The sequence below is a fragment of the Trichoderma breve genome, chromosome 6, assembly GCF_028502605.1.
Source record: "Trichoderma breve strain T069 chromosome 6, whole genome shotgun sequence".
Taxonomy (NCBI): domain Eukaryota; kingdom Fungi; phylum Ascomycota; class Sordariomycetes; order Hypocreales; family Hypocreaceae; genus Trichoderma; species Trichoderma breve.
This window is the reverse complement of record NC_079237.1, coordinates 942,430-956,515: the sequence shown is the minus strand read 5'-3', so window position 1 is coordinate 956,515 and position 14,086 is coordinate 942,430. Positions and strand designations below refer to the sequence as shown.

General features: G+C 50.7%; 5 protein-coding genes across 5 annotated transcripts; 2 read left to right on the top strand and 3 right to left on the bottom strand.

Annotated features, from left to right (window-relative positions):
* Positions 1–213: 213 nt before the first annotated feature.
* T069G_09218 (uncharacterized protein) lies at positions 214–3,510 on the top strand (the record flags this gene model as incomplete). The annotated part of the gene is made up of 3 exons (XM_056176428.1): positions 214–779; positions 849–946; positions 1,166–3,510. 3 exons carry the CDS (start codon positions 214–216, stop codon positions 3,508–3,510), a joined length of 3,009 nt encoding a protein of 1,002 aa, XP_056024906.1.
* Positions 3,511–3,676: 166 nt separating this feature from the next.
* T069G_09217 (uncharacterized protein) lies at positions 3,677–6,160 on the bottom strand (the record flags this gene model as incomplete). The annotated part of the gene is made up of 5 exons (XM_056176427.1): positions 3,677–4,036; positions 4,125–4,416; positions 4,495–4,918; positions 5,003–5,981; positions 6,092–6,160. The coding sequence occupies 5 exons, from the start codon at positions 6,158–6,160 to the stop codon at positions 3,677–3,679; spliced, it is 2,124 nt and encodes a 707-aa protein (XP_056024905.1).
* Positions 6,161–7,678: 1,518 nt separating this feature from the next.
* Positions 7,679–8,212, bottom strand: T069G_09216 (acetyltransferase (GNAT) family domain-containing protein; the record flags this gene model as incomplete). The annotated part of the gene is made up of 1 exon (XM_056176426.1): positions 7,679–8,212. The coding sequence occupies one exon, from the start codon at positions 8,210–8,212 to the stop codon at positions 7,679–7,681; it is 534 nt and encodes a 177-aa protein (XP_056024904.1).
* A 948-nt stretch (positions 8,213–9,160) lies between these two features.
* On the top strand, positions 9,161–11,533 carry T069G_09215 (uncharacterized protein; the record flags this gene model as incomplete). Its single annotated transcript, XM_056176425.1, has 2 exons — positions 9,161–9,835; positions 9,896–11,533. The coding sequence occupies 2 exons, from the start codon at positions 9,161–9,163 to the stop codon at positions 11,531–11,533; spliced, it is 2,313 nt and encodes a 770-aa protein (XP_056024903.1).
* A 537-nt stretch (positions 11,534–12,070) lies between these two features.
* T069G_09214 (putative stress-responsive nuclear envelope protein domain-containing protein) lies at positions 12,071–13,866 on the bottom strand (the record flags this gene model as incomplete). The annotated part of the gene is made up of 4 exons (XM_056176424.1): positions 12,071–13,012; positions 13,079–13,281; positions 13,349–13,711; positions 13,782–13,866. 4 exons carry the CDS (start codon positions 13,864–13,866, stop codon positions 12,071–12,073), a joined length of 1,593 nt encoding a protein of 530 aa, XP_056024902.1.
* Positions 13,867–14,086: the final 220 nt, after the last annotated feature.

Sequence of the window (14,086 nt, the reverse complement as noted above, 5' to 3'; positions counted from 1 at the left end):
GTGTGTACACGAACAACTCCGAGACGGGCATTAACCGCAAATGATGCTGCGTTTCGTTCACCAGCCCAGCATTACTACTTCCTTGTTAGTCTATGAGTATATATATCTGTCTCCTTACCGCTCTATTATCATAATGCTACCCATAAACCAAATCCCAGCTTGTCGCCAAATACCACTTCTCACCACTATACAACTTGTCTGAGCAACTTCATCATGGCCGCTGAACCTCCTCCAGAAGAACCTCCCCCAAATTATCGGTCTGAGGCCCACGATATCTACTTGGGTAAAAACCGCCGGCTTGCCGATCCAGTCTTCTTCCCAGCCTCTATGCGTACGAAGCATGAAATGAGGACAATAGAGGAGGAGCTTGCCCGCGAAATGGAAGAGGAGCCCGATGGACCTCGAGAGTTCACAAAAGATGTCATGGTCCTCTGGGGTTGGGGTATATGCACGCGATGGCCCCCAGGCGGCCCAGTTCCACGTCTCCAAGACTACGAAAAGTCCATGAATGCAATGACTGCTGACATATACAAGAATTGGAAAGAAATCCAGTCTTTAGTCAGAAATCATGAGGATGCCATCCGCGACTGGATCCTCCGCTTCTCTCTAGGTATAGAGAAACAAGAGACTCGAGATACCAACATATTGTATGCTGGCATACAACAAAGTTGGAAACGCACTGTCAAGACATTCAACGACTGTGCCGACGACATCAAGATGTTTATGAAGTCTGACTCTATCGAATCCGATTTTGAGATTGACGTTCCTAACTATCCTGAGTATGAGAAGACTCGAAGGCTCCCTTTTTCCTTCATGTGCGAATACTTCTTGATGGGGTATATACATAGTCCGGAAGATGGCCGAGATCACTATGTTGCCCATTATTCCCATCGTTACAACTTTTTCAACGACCAACCAGATGAAGAGGAGCCTGAGCGGTGCGAATGTGAGTGCCTGGGCGTTCAATACAATGATGAGGAGTCACGCGAGTTTTATAAGAAACAACGGATCTTGTTCTTGGCCCCTCACATAGCCTCGTGCGAGTTGCAAGATCCTGATTGTCTACTTTCCTTCATCCACTATCGAGGCCGGCTACATCCGTCTGTGTTTGCAAAAATGGACAATAATATGACTTTCATTGGCAGACGAACTAATCATCTGACAGGCCCCTTGCTACCAAACCGCATGGTCAGCTTTGACGTCTCCGGATCTGGTTCTGAAAAGGGGTATCGTCCAAAACTGTGGAAAGGGTGGGCTAGTCGTCCGAATGCTGAAATTTCGGGTGAGAGCAAGGAAGAATATGATCGTCTTTGGCACCAAGGCCAGTTGTTTGGAGCATCCGAAGCTTGGATCATGCTCCAAAGTCAGCGAGCTAATTATCACTACCTTAGGCACCTCCTTGGATTTATCTGCTGCGAGGCAAAGCTCCCCATCACGACGCCCAAAACACCAGGAGAACAAGAACGCAAATTTCGCAGTTCAAGAGCCTCAATCGAAGTCATCAAACAGAGGGCTTTGGCCAATTGGTTCGATTTTACTAAGCAGCAGGCTTTCCTCCCTCCGCCGATACAAATTTCCCCAAGATACTTGCAAGATCTCGAATTTAAGATGGAAGTCGCTGACAAACATATCCAGGCGCTCTCCAGCGACCCAGAGTATTTCTTTGGTTGTATTCATACACTCAAAGAGCACCATTGGGCAAATATCGAGATACAGGGGGACGAGACAAAGGCCAATGAACGTAGCCCTGCTTCCATATACGTGGAGAAATACGTGGAGGAGGATTACCGGCATATTCTCTATTTTGATCTCATAAGGGGTGTGCTGAGGCGATCAGTCTTCGAATTCCACATGTGGCACTCCATCTACATCCGCATTCGGGAATTCCAAGTCACGATGAGAAAATCGTTTGAAGACTACGGCAAAGAAGACGAGTCTGATACAGACGGAACCAAAATGCTCCAGCGGCCTCCAATTTTTCTCTCTGACAAGGCGAAACGGGATCACGCCGTACTGGCAGAACAATACCTGTCTCTGGTCGTTTTACTGCGGTATGATGCCGTCTTTTTCATCAACGAGTTTCGCAAGAAAGCTATTCATGCTGGCGATCATACAGGGTTTGAAGTAGCTACTGTCGATCCACCCCAGGAGGAAACTCAAAGCCGCCAAAATACCATAGAAAAGAGGCACTATAGAGGGCGGAGTCTGCACTGTTGGCCGAAATTCAGGAATCAATGGCTCCGCGTTGACGAATACTCAGCAGATGAGATTCTTCGAATGTTCTTCTTCAACAGCATGGACAACTTCATATCCGATGCTTTGAACTGCACAAACTGCGGAATCACAGAGGCGGCAGGCTATCTCCAAGCAATGTCCCGGGCCCACGATCCGGACAGCACAAAACACATCTTCACAGACTTAATGGACGACACAATCGACAATCTCAATCTGCTGTCCTCGCTTGCTGACCACCTGGAGTGTTTGTGGCCCGCCATGGACAAAGTCGGCGGCGCAGCCGTGAGGGAGAGCGTCCGCCGAGAGTATTATGACTTGGGCTGCAAAGATATTTCCATCAACTTTTTCGATTTTGACGATTTTGACTTTGAAAAGAAAATGCCTGTGAAGCGCTTGAAAAGACTTTTTCTCTTCTTCGATGAACTTCAGGGCTTCAAGGACGAATCAATCTCGATAGGGCATGCCAAAGGCGATCTCAAGAGGTTTGGGGCCTCGCTGCTCTGTAAGTTCATATACCCCCTGAACGACGAAGGGGAGGACTTCAAGGCCAACCAAGAAGCAATCTCCAGACTCGAAAAGGCAATGGGCGTATCTGGATCCGACTACGTTTTCAGCGTAAAAGAAACGCCCATCAACCTGGATGAAAAGATTTCAGGCAAGGGAGCAAAAGTTCAGCTCGTGAGTCAGCCGCTGGACTATCGCAACGTCGCGGCTCGTGAGAGGGAGCGCCAACAGCAAAGAGATGCCTTCAACGAAGCGTTACGGGCGAACAGGGATACTATGGCGGAGATGTGCAGGTTCAATCCGCGATGGGCGACGTCACTTCATTCTGCTCTCGAACAATTCCAGATCCCGCCTGCTCTGGTAGACCCTCTGGTCGAGGCTCTATCCAACGTTTCTCTCCAGCCAATCCCCAATGCTCCCGACGGCCAACCCAAAGGTGTTATTAAAAAACGCGACTGGGCCACTCTAGAAGCAGTCTACAACGTTCACGGCAGCGCAAATGCAGCCGTGTCCTACGCTCAACTCAAGCTTGCGATGGTGGCATTGGGATATAAAGAGGATCCTAGCGGGGGGAGCCACATGAGATTCGTCAGACAGAACGGTAGGTGGCCGCATGATGTGCTGCCAAAGGGTGAGAACGTTATTATTGCGCGAACACACCGGGGGGAGCATGCTGCGGCGGCCAAGGGGAAGGCAATGGATTGGGGAAGAAGATTCTGTGAGAGAGGTTTGACTTTTGACTTTATTCAGCAGTGGTATGTGAAGGGGTGAAAGGTATTGTTTGATTTACTGTGCATTTAGCTATTCCTTATGTTATTTCGGAAGGTTTGTATCTGGTTAGGTAATGTTTACCGTGGGTAGTATAGATAGACGTAGGTATGTTCATCTCAACATGTTCATACACAAGCAACACCTCAACGTTAGCAACAATAAACTCTCAGTTCTCCATCACTTGGCTCGTCATCACATCATGTTTCATCCAATCAAACGTATCGAAAAGCTCAAGACTGAGGTCAAGCTGCATGTCCTCCATCGCTTCCGGCCGCCAACTCATGTTCTCGTTCGCCGCGTTAAGGACATGATCCAGCACACGCCTCATCACGGCGCTGGCCGTCGCACACAAATCGCCGTTCGGCCTAGACGGGTCAATCCACTCGAGAAAGCCGATGAGGAGGCTGAGATGCTGGATGATGTTGGATCGTGTTATCGAGGGGTTCTTCGGATGACTTCCCTTGAACGTGGGGTTGAGGAGCTCCATGCAGAGGATCCCACCGCTGGGAGTTGCAAAGGCCATGACCTAAAAGCGCCACACAACTGCGTGTAAGTAAAATATGTCTAGGCTTGGAAATAAGAGTTGTGGAAAAGGGGGAACTTGTTTGTCTCACCAGCCACTCAAAGTCATTCCTAAAAGGTGCAAAGCGGTCCTTGTGAGTCCAAAACAGTAGCGTCAACGAGACAAGCTGAAAGGCAATGAGCAATATTCCACCTTCATCCACCTCTCCGTGCTTCGATAGCATCCTCTCGATGAGGAAAAGGTTTTGTAGCTGCTCCAGCTGCAGCAAAATTCGCGCAAAGATCATATTCACGTTGGAATCGGGGTCGGCAAAATCAGCGGGATTGTAGGCTAAAGACGCAGGGAATTCCTTCACGGCCTCAACGTGCCGGTCCTTGAGATCCCTGCAAACATGATCATAGGTCAGCGGGGTTGAGGACGGGATAGAAGTGCGAGTACCGAGGGAGTGTGTATGTGCTTACCGAAGAAGAGCGCCGGCAACTTTCTGTCTGACTTTGCCTATTCCAATCTCAACCAACTCGTCTTGTATAAGCGCTATGATGTATCTCGCTCGAGTGAAAGTAGCAGAATACATCTTCCCGCTCGTATTCCATCCGTTCTCATCCAGTGATTTCACAGCCTCCCTAAGAGCCTCTCCCCCCTTGAGCAGATCCTCGTCCCGCAAGTCCAGGGGAAGGGGTGTAAATGCATAACGATGAGAGAGTCTGGGTGGCCGACCCGTGAACAAGACTGCGTGCTTTTCCCCGACAAACATCTGCGCGAAAAGGCGCCGTCGAGACTCAGAGGCCAATGACGGCTCGTAGGATGGAGAATTCGACTCGGCATGCATCCCAAGGAATGTCGCCAAAGCCACCGACTCTGCTCCGCTCCTCCATGTGGAATAGCCTGCTCTGTCAGCTGCCTGCTTGCACCGTATATCGGAGGTTTGGAGTCATAAATCACAATATCAATATAAGGGAGTCCACTTACTAGCATCTCCCGCGTGGATGGATTCCAGCGTGCTTCGCCGCTGTGCAAGCTGGGCTAACAGGCTGTTCGCCGACGCAAATCTCCTGCTCAAATCCATGCAAAGACCGAGGCAGACGCGAGATATCTCTAGCCATTCCTCTTTTGCTGAAGCGTTGTCAAATCCTTCCTGAGATCTGCTGATGTACGAAAAGGATAGTTCACCGTAGCCAAAGATGAGTCCAAGTGACTCCCACCTCAAGTTGGGCCCCGTAAATTGACCGATCCATTTCTCAGGATCTGGTTCACCCTCTATGAATGGCTTGGTGGTGTTATCGCTCAAGAAAACTGCAATGTCTTCTAGTTGTGAATCCACGCGGCAATTTCCGAGATATGAACCGAACCTTTCGTGTATATCCGAGAGCACACGTTGTGCCGTCACCCTGAGCCAACCATCTCGGAAGAATGGAGAGTCCTTGATAATCTCGAATTGGCCAGTATTTGGAGATGGTATGCCCCTAAGCACAACTAGGCACATTTCCTTTGTCGGCGAGCAGAGGTACCTTGGAATCTGATCGGGGTTCTGTCTTAGCCTAGTGTTTGTTGGCTGGGGCAACCATGCGTGAAACCCCTGAAGCATAGAAAGACTATTCTCGGTCTCTTCAAAGACTGACGAATAGCTGGTGAAGCCCAGGTACCCTGATGCCTGGTCCAAAGGCGTAGATGCCCTATCCGACGGCAGATGACCCCCTGGAGTCGTCGTCACCGAAGGAGCGAAGTCATGGTTGATTGATTGGTGACGGTGACCATTAGGATCAACAGGTGACTCAATGGAATAGACGCGATGATGAGTTTCCAGGGGTGATGACGACACCTTTGTGCTGCTACCGTGAATATCAATGTGAGCCTGCCGCCGGAACTCTGCACGGCGAAGAGCTCGGTCGTCCTCGGCGGACCCAAGCCGATGACCCGGCGACGGACCGGCCGTCCTCGGAGCTCCATGCTGGTTCACGGGAGCGCGTGTTGTTGCCTGATTTGATAACGGCCGCTTCCTAGGGACTGAAGAGGTATAGACACACTCTGCTTCTTGCCCTCTGTCAATGCATCGCTTACAAACAGGTTGTCGGTGGTCACAAGCCACTTTCCGGGATCTGCAGTTGTCACAAGCCACAGGACGCCCATTGGGTCTGCGGAGTGACATCGGAGGCGATGCTGACAACGCAGCCATTCAGCTAGGGGGTTATATATGTCGAGCGAAATTTCTTCCATGCACAATATCCGTTTTCGGGAGAGATTTGTGCTGAAAAAAGCAACAAATTCGCGAGTATGAAGGTCATTCAAGAAGTCGGATCTCCTAGCCGGCTTCGGGCTCGGTCTCGGCTGGAGAAAACCAGTCAGCTCGGAAACACTAGTCTTCAATTTAGCCATAACAAGGGCGTGATGAGTGGATCAATATAGTCAAACCGAGCCAATCGGGAAGATAATGGCCCTATGATGACCTCCGGTCGACTTATACGACAAGTCCGAAGACTATGATTTTTAGAGTAAGATATCAAATATGCTTTGTGATGGACGGTGGATGACTCAGGAGTCGGAGTGGTCAAACCGAGCTTGCGTGGCTTGAAAGAATCCACACGTGTGAGAATCCCTGGAGTCTGGGACTCAATAAGGTTTCTTAGACGAACTGACTGGGTTCAGCTGTGGATGTAGACGTGTATATATATAGACGTAGGCCTTCCTCTTCCACTGATCTCAATCTCATCATCAAGTAGCAACATAAGCTTACATTTAAACCATCGAACAAGCTTTAACGAGCTTTAACGATTATTCAAAGTCTCACTCAGCCTTACCGAACCACCTCTTCGACCTGTTACCTCGATTCCACACCAACAACATAAATATACATACAAATCCTGTTTTGAATAAATCGCCGTCTCAACTACCACTACAACTCGGGGAAATTCATCAATCACCTTCAACAATCATAAGATTCTACCAACCTTGCGACTACCACACACATCTAAACAACATGCCTCTCCGACTCTCATCAAAGAAATCGACTCCTGTCGCTTCCAAGCCCGAAGCAATGTCGTCTGAAGTGACCTTGGTCGGCGAGTCAAATACAATGTCCGAAAAACAAGCCGCAGCTGGTAAAGGCCCCAATTTCCATGCCTAGAGGGTACAAGGCAACACGACTTACACCAGTCTTTCTATAGGTCCCTCCAACAAAGAAAAGAAAATGACATGGAAGGAAGCCCAGGAAGCTTGCAGGAAGGAGCAGAGCTGGACAGTTCTGGTAAGTAGTCTGTTTAATTACCCATGCTACTCATTCTACAGGGTTCTTTCTAACTCATAATACAGGCTCAACACTATGCCATGCGTTGAGTATAACAATGCGATTCAGAAACATCGAAAGACGATTCTTTTTCATCCGTTTACAAATGGTTTATTACGACTTACGATAGTTGCGCGTTTGGTTTGATTTGGACATGGACCCGATTACCCTACACAATTCTGCTATATAATACGGAGGATAACTACACTTGTGTGGGAAAACTTTGACAGAAATAGCTAGAATAGATACCCTTCGGAGATTTAGAAAAGTTCCTTTATTTTATTTTAATCTTGTTGTCAAGTTCTTTTGTTTTGTTTTAATCTTGTTATCAATTACCTAGTGACCGCAATACATTATTGTTTCATTTACTCCAACATGTAGTACCAAAAGAACGCTGTCTCATCCTTATTCTGCGTGATCCCTTTGTACAAATACTCATCATAGCCTCCAAACTTGAATCCGTATTGCCTATAGAAATAGCATGCGGCAACGTTGTTCGATTGTGATTCCAGCCGAATACCAGCAACTCCCAGCTGGCGAGCCCACTCGACCACTTTATCAAGCAGCTTTCTACCGTAACCATGTCCTCGTATGCTCACATCCAGCACGATAAAGCGAACCTCGACCATGTTGTTCCAACACTTTGCTGCATGTACGTATCCGTAAACTCTTTCATCCTCGACTACAGCGAAGAGAACACCATCGGGCTCTTTGGTATTCTCAAACTCGGACTCGTCAAATCCGAAATCCTTTTTTGCAATGGCAATCGGATTAGTGGTAATCTCTGCGCCCAGGGCAAGGGCTTCGTAGGGTTTGGCCACTTCGGCAGATATCTCAAAGGAGAAATCTCTGCCCGAAACGTCGTCCTTTGTAAGTCTAGTGGCTCGTCGTATTTCCATAGCGTGAACACGATGTGACTTGTTTGATTAAGCTTAAATTTCGAACAATTTTTTTTTCAGTAAATATGCGGTATCAGGTTCCATTCATCATGGAACTACGTGTATCAACAGCTGTGTATGTAGACTCGCTGGTGCATGGGTAGCTTGGTTGGCTAGCCGCAAATAGGCATATAATTAACTATTTCTGCGCCAACGGTGAGTGACTCAGACCGGGCTGGATATTACTTCTACAACTGGAACTCCGATCCCACCTTTGTTTCATTCATCGTGAAGCGCTGGCATTTTGCATTGCCAAGATGAAATTTTATATAGGTATTGCTGGAGTCCGAGAGTTCAGATTGTGATTCGGACTGAGGCTCGGATACAACTAAAAGTCAAGCCGAGAGATTAGTATTCCGTGATACCCACAGCCGGGGCGCAAAATATGGAGATTCCGAGACTCCAGGAGGCTAAAAAAAAATCGATCTCATTTATTCTCGTTTACTCTTTATTTCTTAGATCGGCAGGGCGAATATTCTGTTAGATGAACGACTCGTACTCGGTGCACGGCTCATGTAAGTGTGAATCCAAAGGATTTTGGCTACTCACTTGTGGGCCACTAGACCAGGTGAGATCATTGAAATGGAAATGACTTACATGAGAAATAATTGATTGGCGTTCTTTATTCTGCGTTTATTGTATATATATTTTTTTCTCCTTCATTTATGCGCCTTACGTTGAAACACGTTGCAGCAGTTCCTGAAATTCTCATGCTGAGAGATCAAGACCACAGCGGGGCCGTTCCGCAAGGTGGGGCGCGCCAACAGCAAAATTCCGCGCCTTGACAGAGCTATCTTATCGCCAACAGAAAAAAAAAAACTTACACTACCATATTGCTGCGAGTGTCTGTGATATCGCTGAAAGCGCATTTCCATTCGTCCAACACCACAGCCACATAATACCGATCCAATGGGTCCTTCACTCCCCTCGCGGAAGCGGAAAGAAGTTTCCGAAGTTGTCGAGTCCGACGACGAATTCGACGGCGCTGAGCTCGAAGGCATCTTGTCGCAGAGCGAAGACGACGACGACGATGTTGAGGATTCGCAATCAGAGGGCGAAGAGCCCGAACTCGACGAGGACGAGGATGAGGATGAGGATGAGGATGAGGACGAGGATGAAGAGGATGATGTGCGAAGCGGTGACGAAGAGGGCGAGGGAATCAATGGCGAGTCCAATTCCAAGAACAAGCCAGACGTCGACGGAGAGGCAGACGATGAACCCAACTACAGAGTCGTCAAGGACGCCAATGGAGGCGTCCGCTACGAGTACGCAGAGATAGATCCAGTCTACGACAGCGACGACTCAGATGCCCAGGGCCCGGTCAACACCATTGGCAACATCCCGCTCTCTTTTTACGACTCCTACCCGCACATTGGATACGACATCAACGGCAAGAAAATCATGCGGCCCGCTACTGGGGAGGCTCTCGATGCCTTGCTAGACAGCATTGAGCTTCCCAAGGGCTGGACTGGTTTGACCGACCCCGAGACTGGCAAGCCGCTGAACCTCAGTCAAGAGGAACTGGAGCTTCTGAAGAAACTGCAGATGAACGAAGTCCCCAGCGACGACTACAATCCCTACGAAGTATGTCTTCTCAACCATTACTAGACTCTCATGGATAGCAACTAACACAGTCTCACGCAGGACATGATCCCCTATTTCACCAGCATCGAGGAGAAGATGCCCCTCAGTGCCGCCCCAGAACCCAAGCGACGATTCGTCCCCTCAAAACACGAAGCCAAGAGGATAGCCAAGCTGGTGCGCGCCATCAAGGAGGGCAAGATCCTGCCCTACAGGCCACCCGAGCCGGAGACGGAGCAGGAGGACAAGTACTACGACATCTGGGCCAACGAGGAGCCCCAGGAACGACATGTGATGCACATCCCCGCGCCCAAGCTGGCGCCTCCGGGCTACGACCTCAGCTACAACCCTCCGCCCGAGTACCTGCCCACCGCGGAGGAGAAGGACAACTGGGAGAAGCTCGACCCGGAGGAGAGGGAGAAGGAGTACCTGCCCAGCAAGTTTGACGCCCTGCGCAAGGTGCCCGCGTACGGCGAGTTCGTCAAGGAGCGGTTCGAGCGCTGCCTCGACCTCTACCTCGCGCCGCGGGTGCGCAAGAACAGGCTCAACATCGACCCCAGCTCGCTGCTGCCCAAGCTGCCTCGCCCCGAGGAGCTGCGGCCGTTCCCGACGGTGTGCCAGACCATCTTCAAGGGACACACGAGCCGCGTGCGCACCGTCGCCTTCAGCCCGGACGGCGAGTGGATCGCCTCCGGCAGCGACGACGGCACCGTCCGCATCTGGGCGCTCAACGGCCACCAGGAATGGAGCGCCCAGCTCAGCTCCGCCGACGAGCCGGAGCCCGTCAACATGGTGCGATGGCGGCCCAGCAAGGACACCTTCATCCTGGCCGCCGCCGCGGGCGAGGACCTCTTCTTCATCGCCCCGCCCATCGTCAGCGATGCCACCGAGCAGGCCAGCCGCGACGTCCTCGACGCCGGCTTCGGCTACGCAACCAACGGCTCCTCCGCCGCCGCCGCTACAACCACCGCCGACGGCGCCAAGAAGGAACCTCCGGCCAAGTGGTCTCGCCCCAGCGCGTCCCTCGTCGCAAAGGGCGTGCTGCTCAAGTTCGCCGTCCGCTCCGCCATCAAGACCATCAACTGGCACCGCCGCGGCGACTTCCTGTGCACCGTCTCCCCCACCGGCCAGCGCAGCTCCGTCATCATCCACACGCTCTCCAAGCACCTCAGCCAGGTGCCCTTCCGCAAGCTGCCCGGCCTCGCCCAGACGGCCCAGTTCCACCCGTCGCGCCCCTACTTCTTCGTCGCCACCCAGCGCATGATCCGCTGCTACGACCTGCAGCGCCAGGAGCTCGTCAAGGTCATCCAACCGGGCGCCCGCTGGATCTCCTCCATGGACATCCACCCGGGCGGCGACAACCTCATCGTCGGCTCCTACGACCGCCGCCTGCTCTGGCACGACCTCGACCTGTCCAACCGCCCCTACAAGACCATGCGCTTCCACCCAGAGGCTATCCGCGCCGTCAGGTTCCACCGCGGCCTGCCCCTCTTCGCCGACGCCAGCGACGACGGCTCCCTGCAAATCTTCCACGGCAAAGTCGTCGGCGATCTCATGGAGAACGCCACCATTGTCCCCGTCAAGATGCTCAGGGGCCACAAGGTCGACAAGAAGCTGGGTGTCATGGACGTCGACTGGCATCCAAAGCACCCCTGGATTGTCAGTGCCGGTGCCGATATGACGTGCAGACTATGGGCGTAAAGGAGAGAAAAGGGAATAATGGAGAATATCATTGTTTGTTATATAGTTTGGGTTGCAATGCGGTAATAAAAGTGCATAGATTTGCTACCATTATTAAAAAGGGATTTCTTGTGCTTATTTATACTTGGGTGAATATATGTGCTAGAGTGAGAGCTAAGATATTAGACAAGTAATACGGCACGTCTCTCTGTCATGCCATGTCCCATCATAAGCGTTCACCCAAGTAGTAAAATAATTGTTTTATATCTCTTCTTACAATCGAGTTGTCAAATGTCACTTGAGTGAACCCTCATAAAGCATTAAAAGAATGTATACGATTCGTATTACCATAACATCAAACTGAATTCCATTCATCATTGGCGGTCCTCGATCGCCTTTTGTGCCAATCCTATCCTCCCCCTAATTCATAAAAAAAGAAAAAAGAAAAGTTCCGTGCTATCTCTCTACATCGTACACTTGACGAGCCATCCTCCTTCGTCATCCCACCTTTCATTGCCTTCCTCTCCAGCAAATGTAAACGTGCGTTTCTAGAACGCTTTACAATTCCTTTCGAAGCTTCTCGCCCTTCTTCTTGGCTTCAGCCTCAGCCTTGGCAGCCTCTTCTCTAGCGACCTCACTGCCAATGTGCAGCTGATCGGCGACCCATCTCCATGTATCCCTGGCCGTTTCTCCGAGCTTAGCAAAGACAGTGCCTCCAGGAGAAGAAGATCCATATCTGAAGTAGGTAGATTGCTTGCGTGCCTCTGCTCTGAGTTCGTCAATCTTAGATCCCTGGGGAACGGGGACTCCGTAGCTGTCGAGATAGGACTTCAGTTCGCTCTCCGACCACGTGTCAAAGGCGTTGTGCTTAGCAGCAGCCGTCACAGAGGCAAGGTAGCTAGTGGCAGAGGCGTATTGGGCGCCGCCAGCAGTTGAAGCAGATGAATAGGCAGATTGGGCAGCGCTAACAAGGTCCTCGCGGGTGGCATCCTTCTTCTTAGCTGCGGACTTTGCGGCGGCATTGCCGTTGTTGATGAGATAATTCTTCAGGTTGTCATAGCTGTAGTCATCAAAGTTCCACGCCTGCCAGCCAGTGGAGGCTTTGTGTGCGTGTTTTCGAACAAGAGCTCGGAGGTCATCAGACTTGCTGGCCTGGGGAACAGGGACACCGCGGGCATCAAGATAAGACTTGAGCCGGCTATCCGACCACTTGTCAACAGCCTGGTTGAAAGCATCCTGGGCGGCAAGCGAAGCGCTGTCAGTCGCCCTAGCATATTGATTCTGAGCATTGGAGGTAGCAGCACCAAAGTAAGCCTTGGCGCTAGCACCAACGGTATCACCGAGAATATCAGCGCGGTGCTTCCGAACGAGGGCTCGAAGTTCATTGAGTTTGGTGCCTTGGGGAACAGGGATTCCATTCTTGTCGCAAAACTCCTTGAGCTGAGACTCGCCCCAAGCCTCAATAATTGTGTCAGTGAGGTATGTGTAGGCAGCCTGGATCTTGGCGGTGGCAGTATCAGCCTCGTTCTGGGCCCTCAGGTAGGCAAGGCGAGAGTTGCGGCGAACCGAAGCAATCAGCTTGTCTCGGTTAGTTGGCTGAGGGGCAGGGAAGCCGTGAGTGTCAAGCCACTCCTTTAGATCAGACGTGGACCAGGTAGAGTACAGCCAGTCGCCGGGATAGGCAGCGGTTTCACCGGCCTTTTCTGCGAGAGTAGAGTATCCCTCGCGGGCTTTCTGAAGCAGAGTATCACGAGTACGCGGTTGAGGCACTGCAAGTCCAGCCAAGGTTAGTACATACATGTATTCATACTGTTTCAGTCATTGGTGATTGCATACCTGGAATGCCGTTCTTGTCACAGAAAGACTTGAGCTGAGAATCGGTCCAGGTATCAAGAATCCAATCCTTGACACTGGTCCATGCTGAGTTGGCAGAGTCTTCAGTCTCGTACCAGTTGGCCTTCACCTGGGAAATCAGGCTGTCCTTATTCTTCTGAGCATCCTTGGCCACATCACTGCCCTTGGATTGCAGATATGCGCTTAGCTGAGAGGTATCCCAGCTATTATACGGCTCCACAACATAGTTGTTCCAGTTCTTGGAAACGAGATCCTCCAGATCCTTGCGGTCAGCTGGAGTCGGGTAAGGGATGTTCTGGTCGGAGAGCCATCGCTCAAGCTCCGTCTCGTGCCACTTGTTGTAGACTGCGTCCCCTATTGTCAGCTTAAAGTCAGACGCAAATCCATCAAACGCGGTTCGTAAACAATAACTTACCTGTCTTGGAGCCGGGGAACCAGTTGCTAGCTGCAGCTCCCGACACGGCCAGCCCCACGATTAGGACGTCTCGAAGGCGCCACATGATGCAAGCCAGTGAAACTTTGAGGTGTCCACAATGTGTAATGAGTTTATCTGCAGCTCAACTGCGCACGCGTTCTGTTGGCGTTGATATTCCGAGGGTTGAAAGGGTTATAGGTGTTGATCGTATGTTGTATCAAAGGGAAGAAGGAAGAAAGAAGAAAACAGAGAAAAGATCGAGTTGAAGAACAATGACGTTAATAAGAGGGTGAATGGTGGAATCT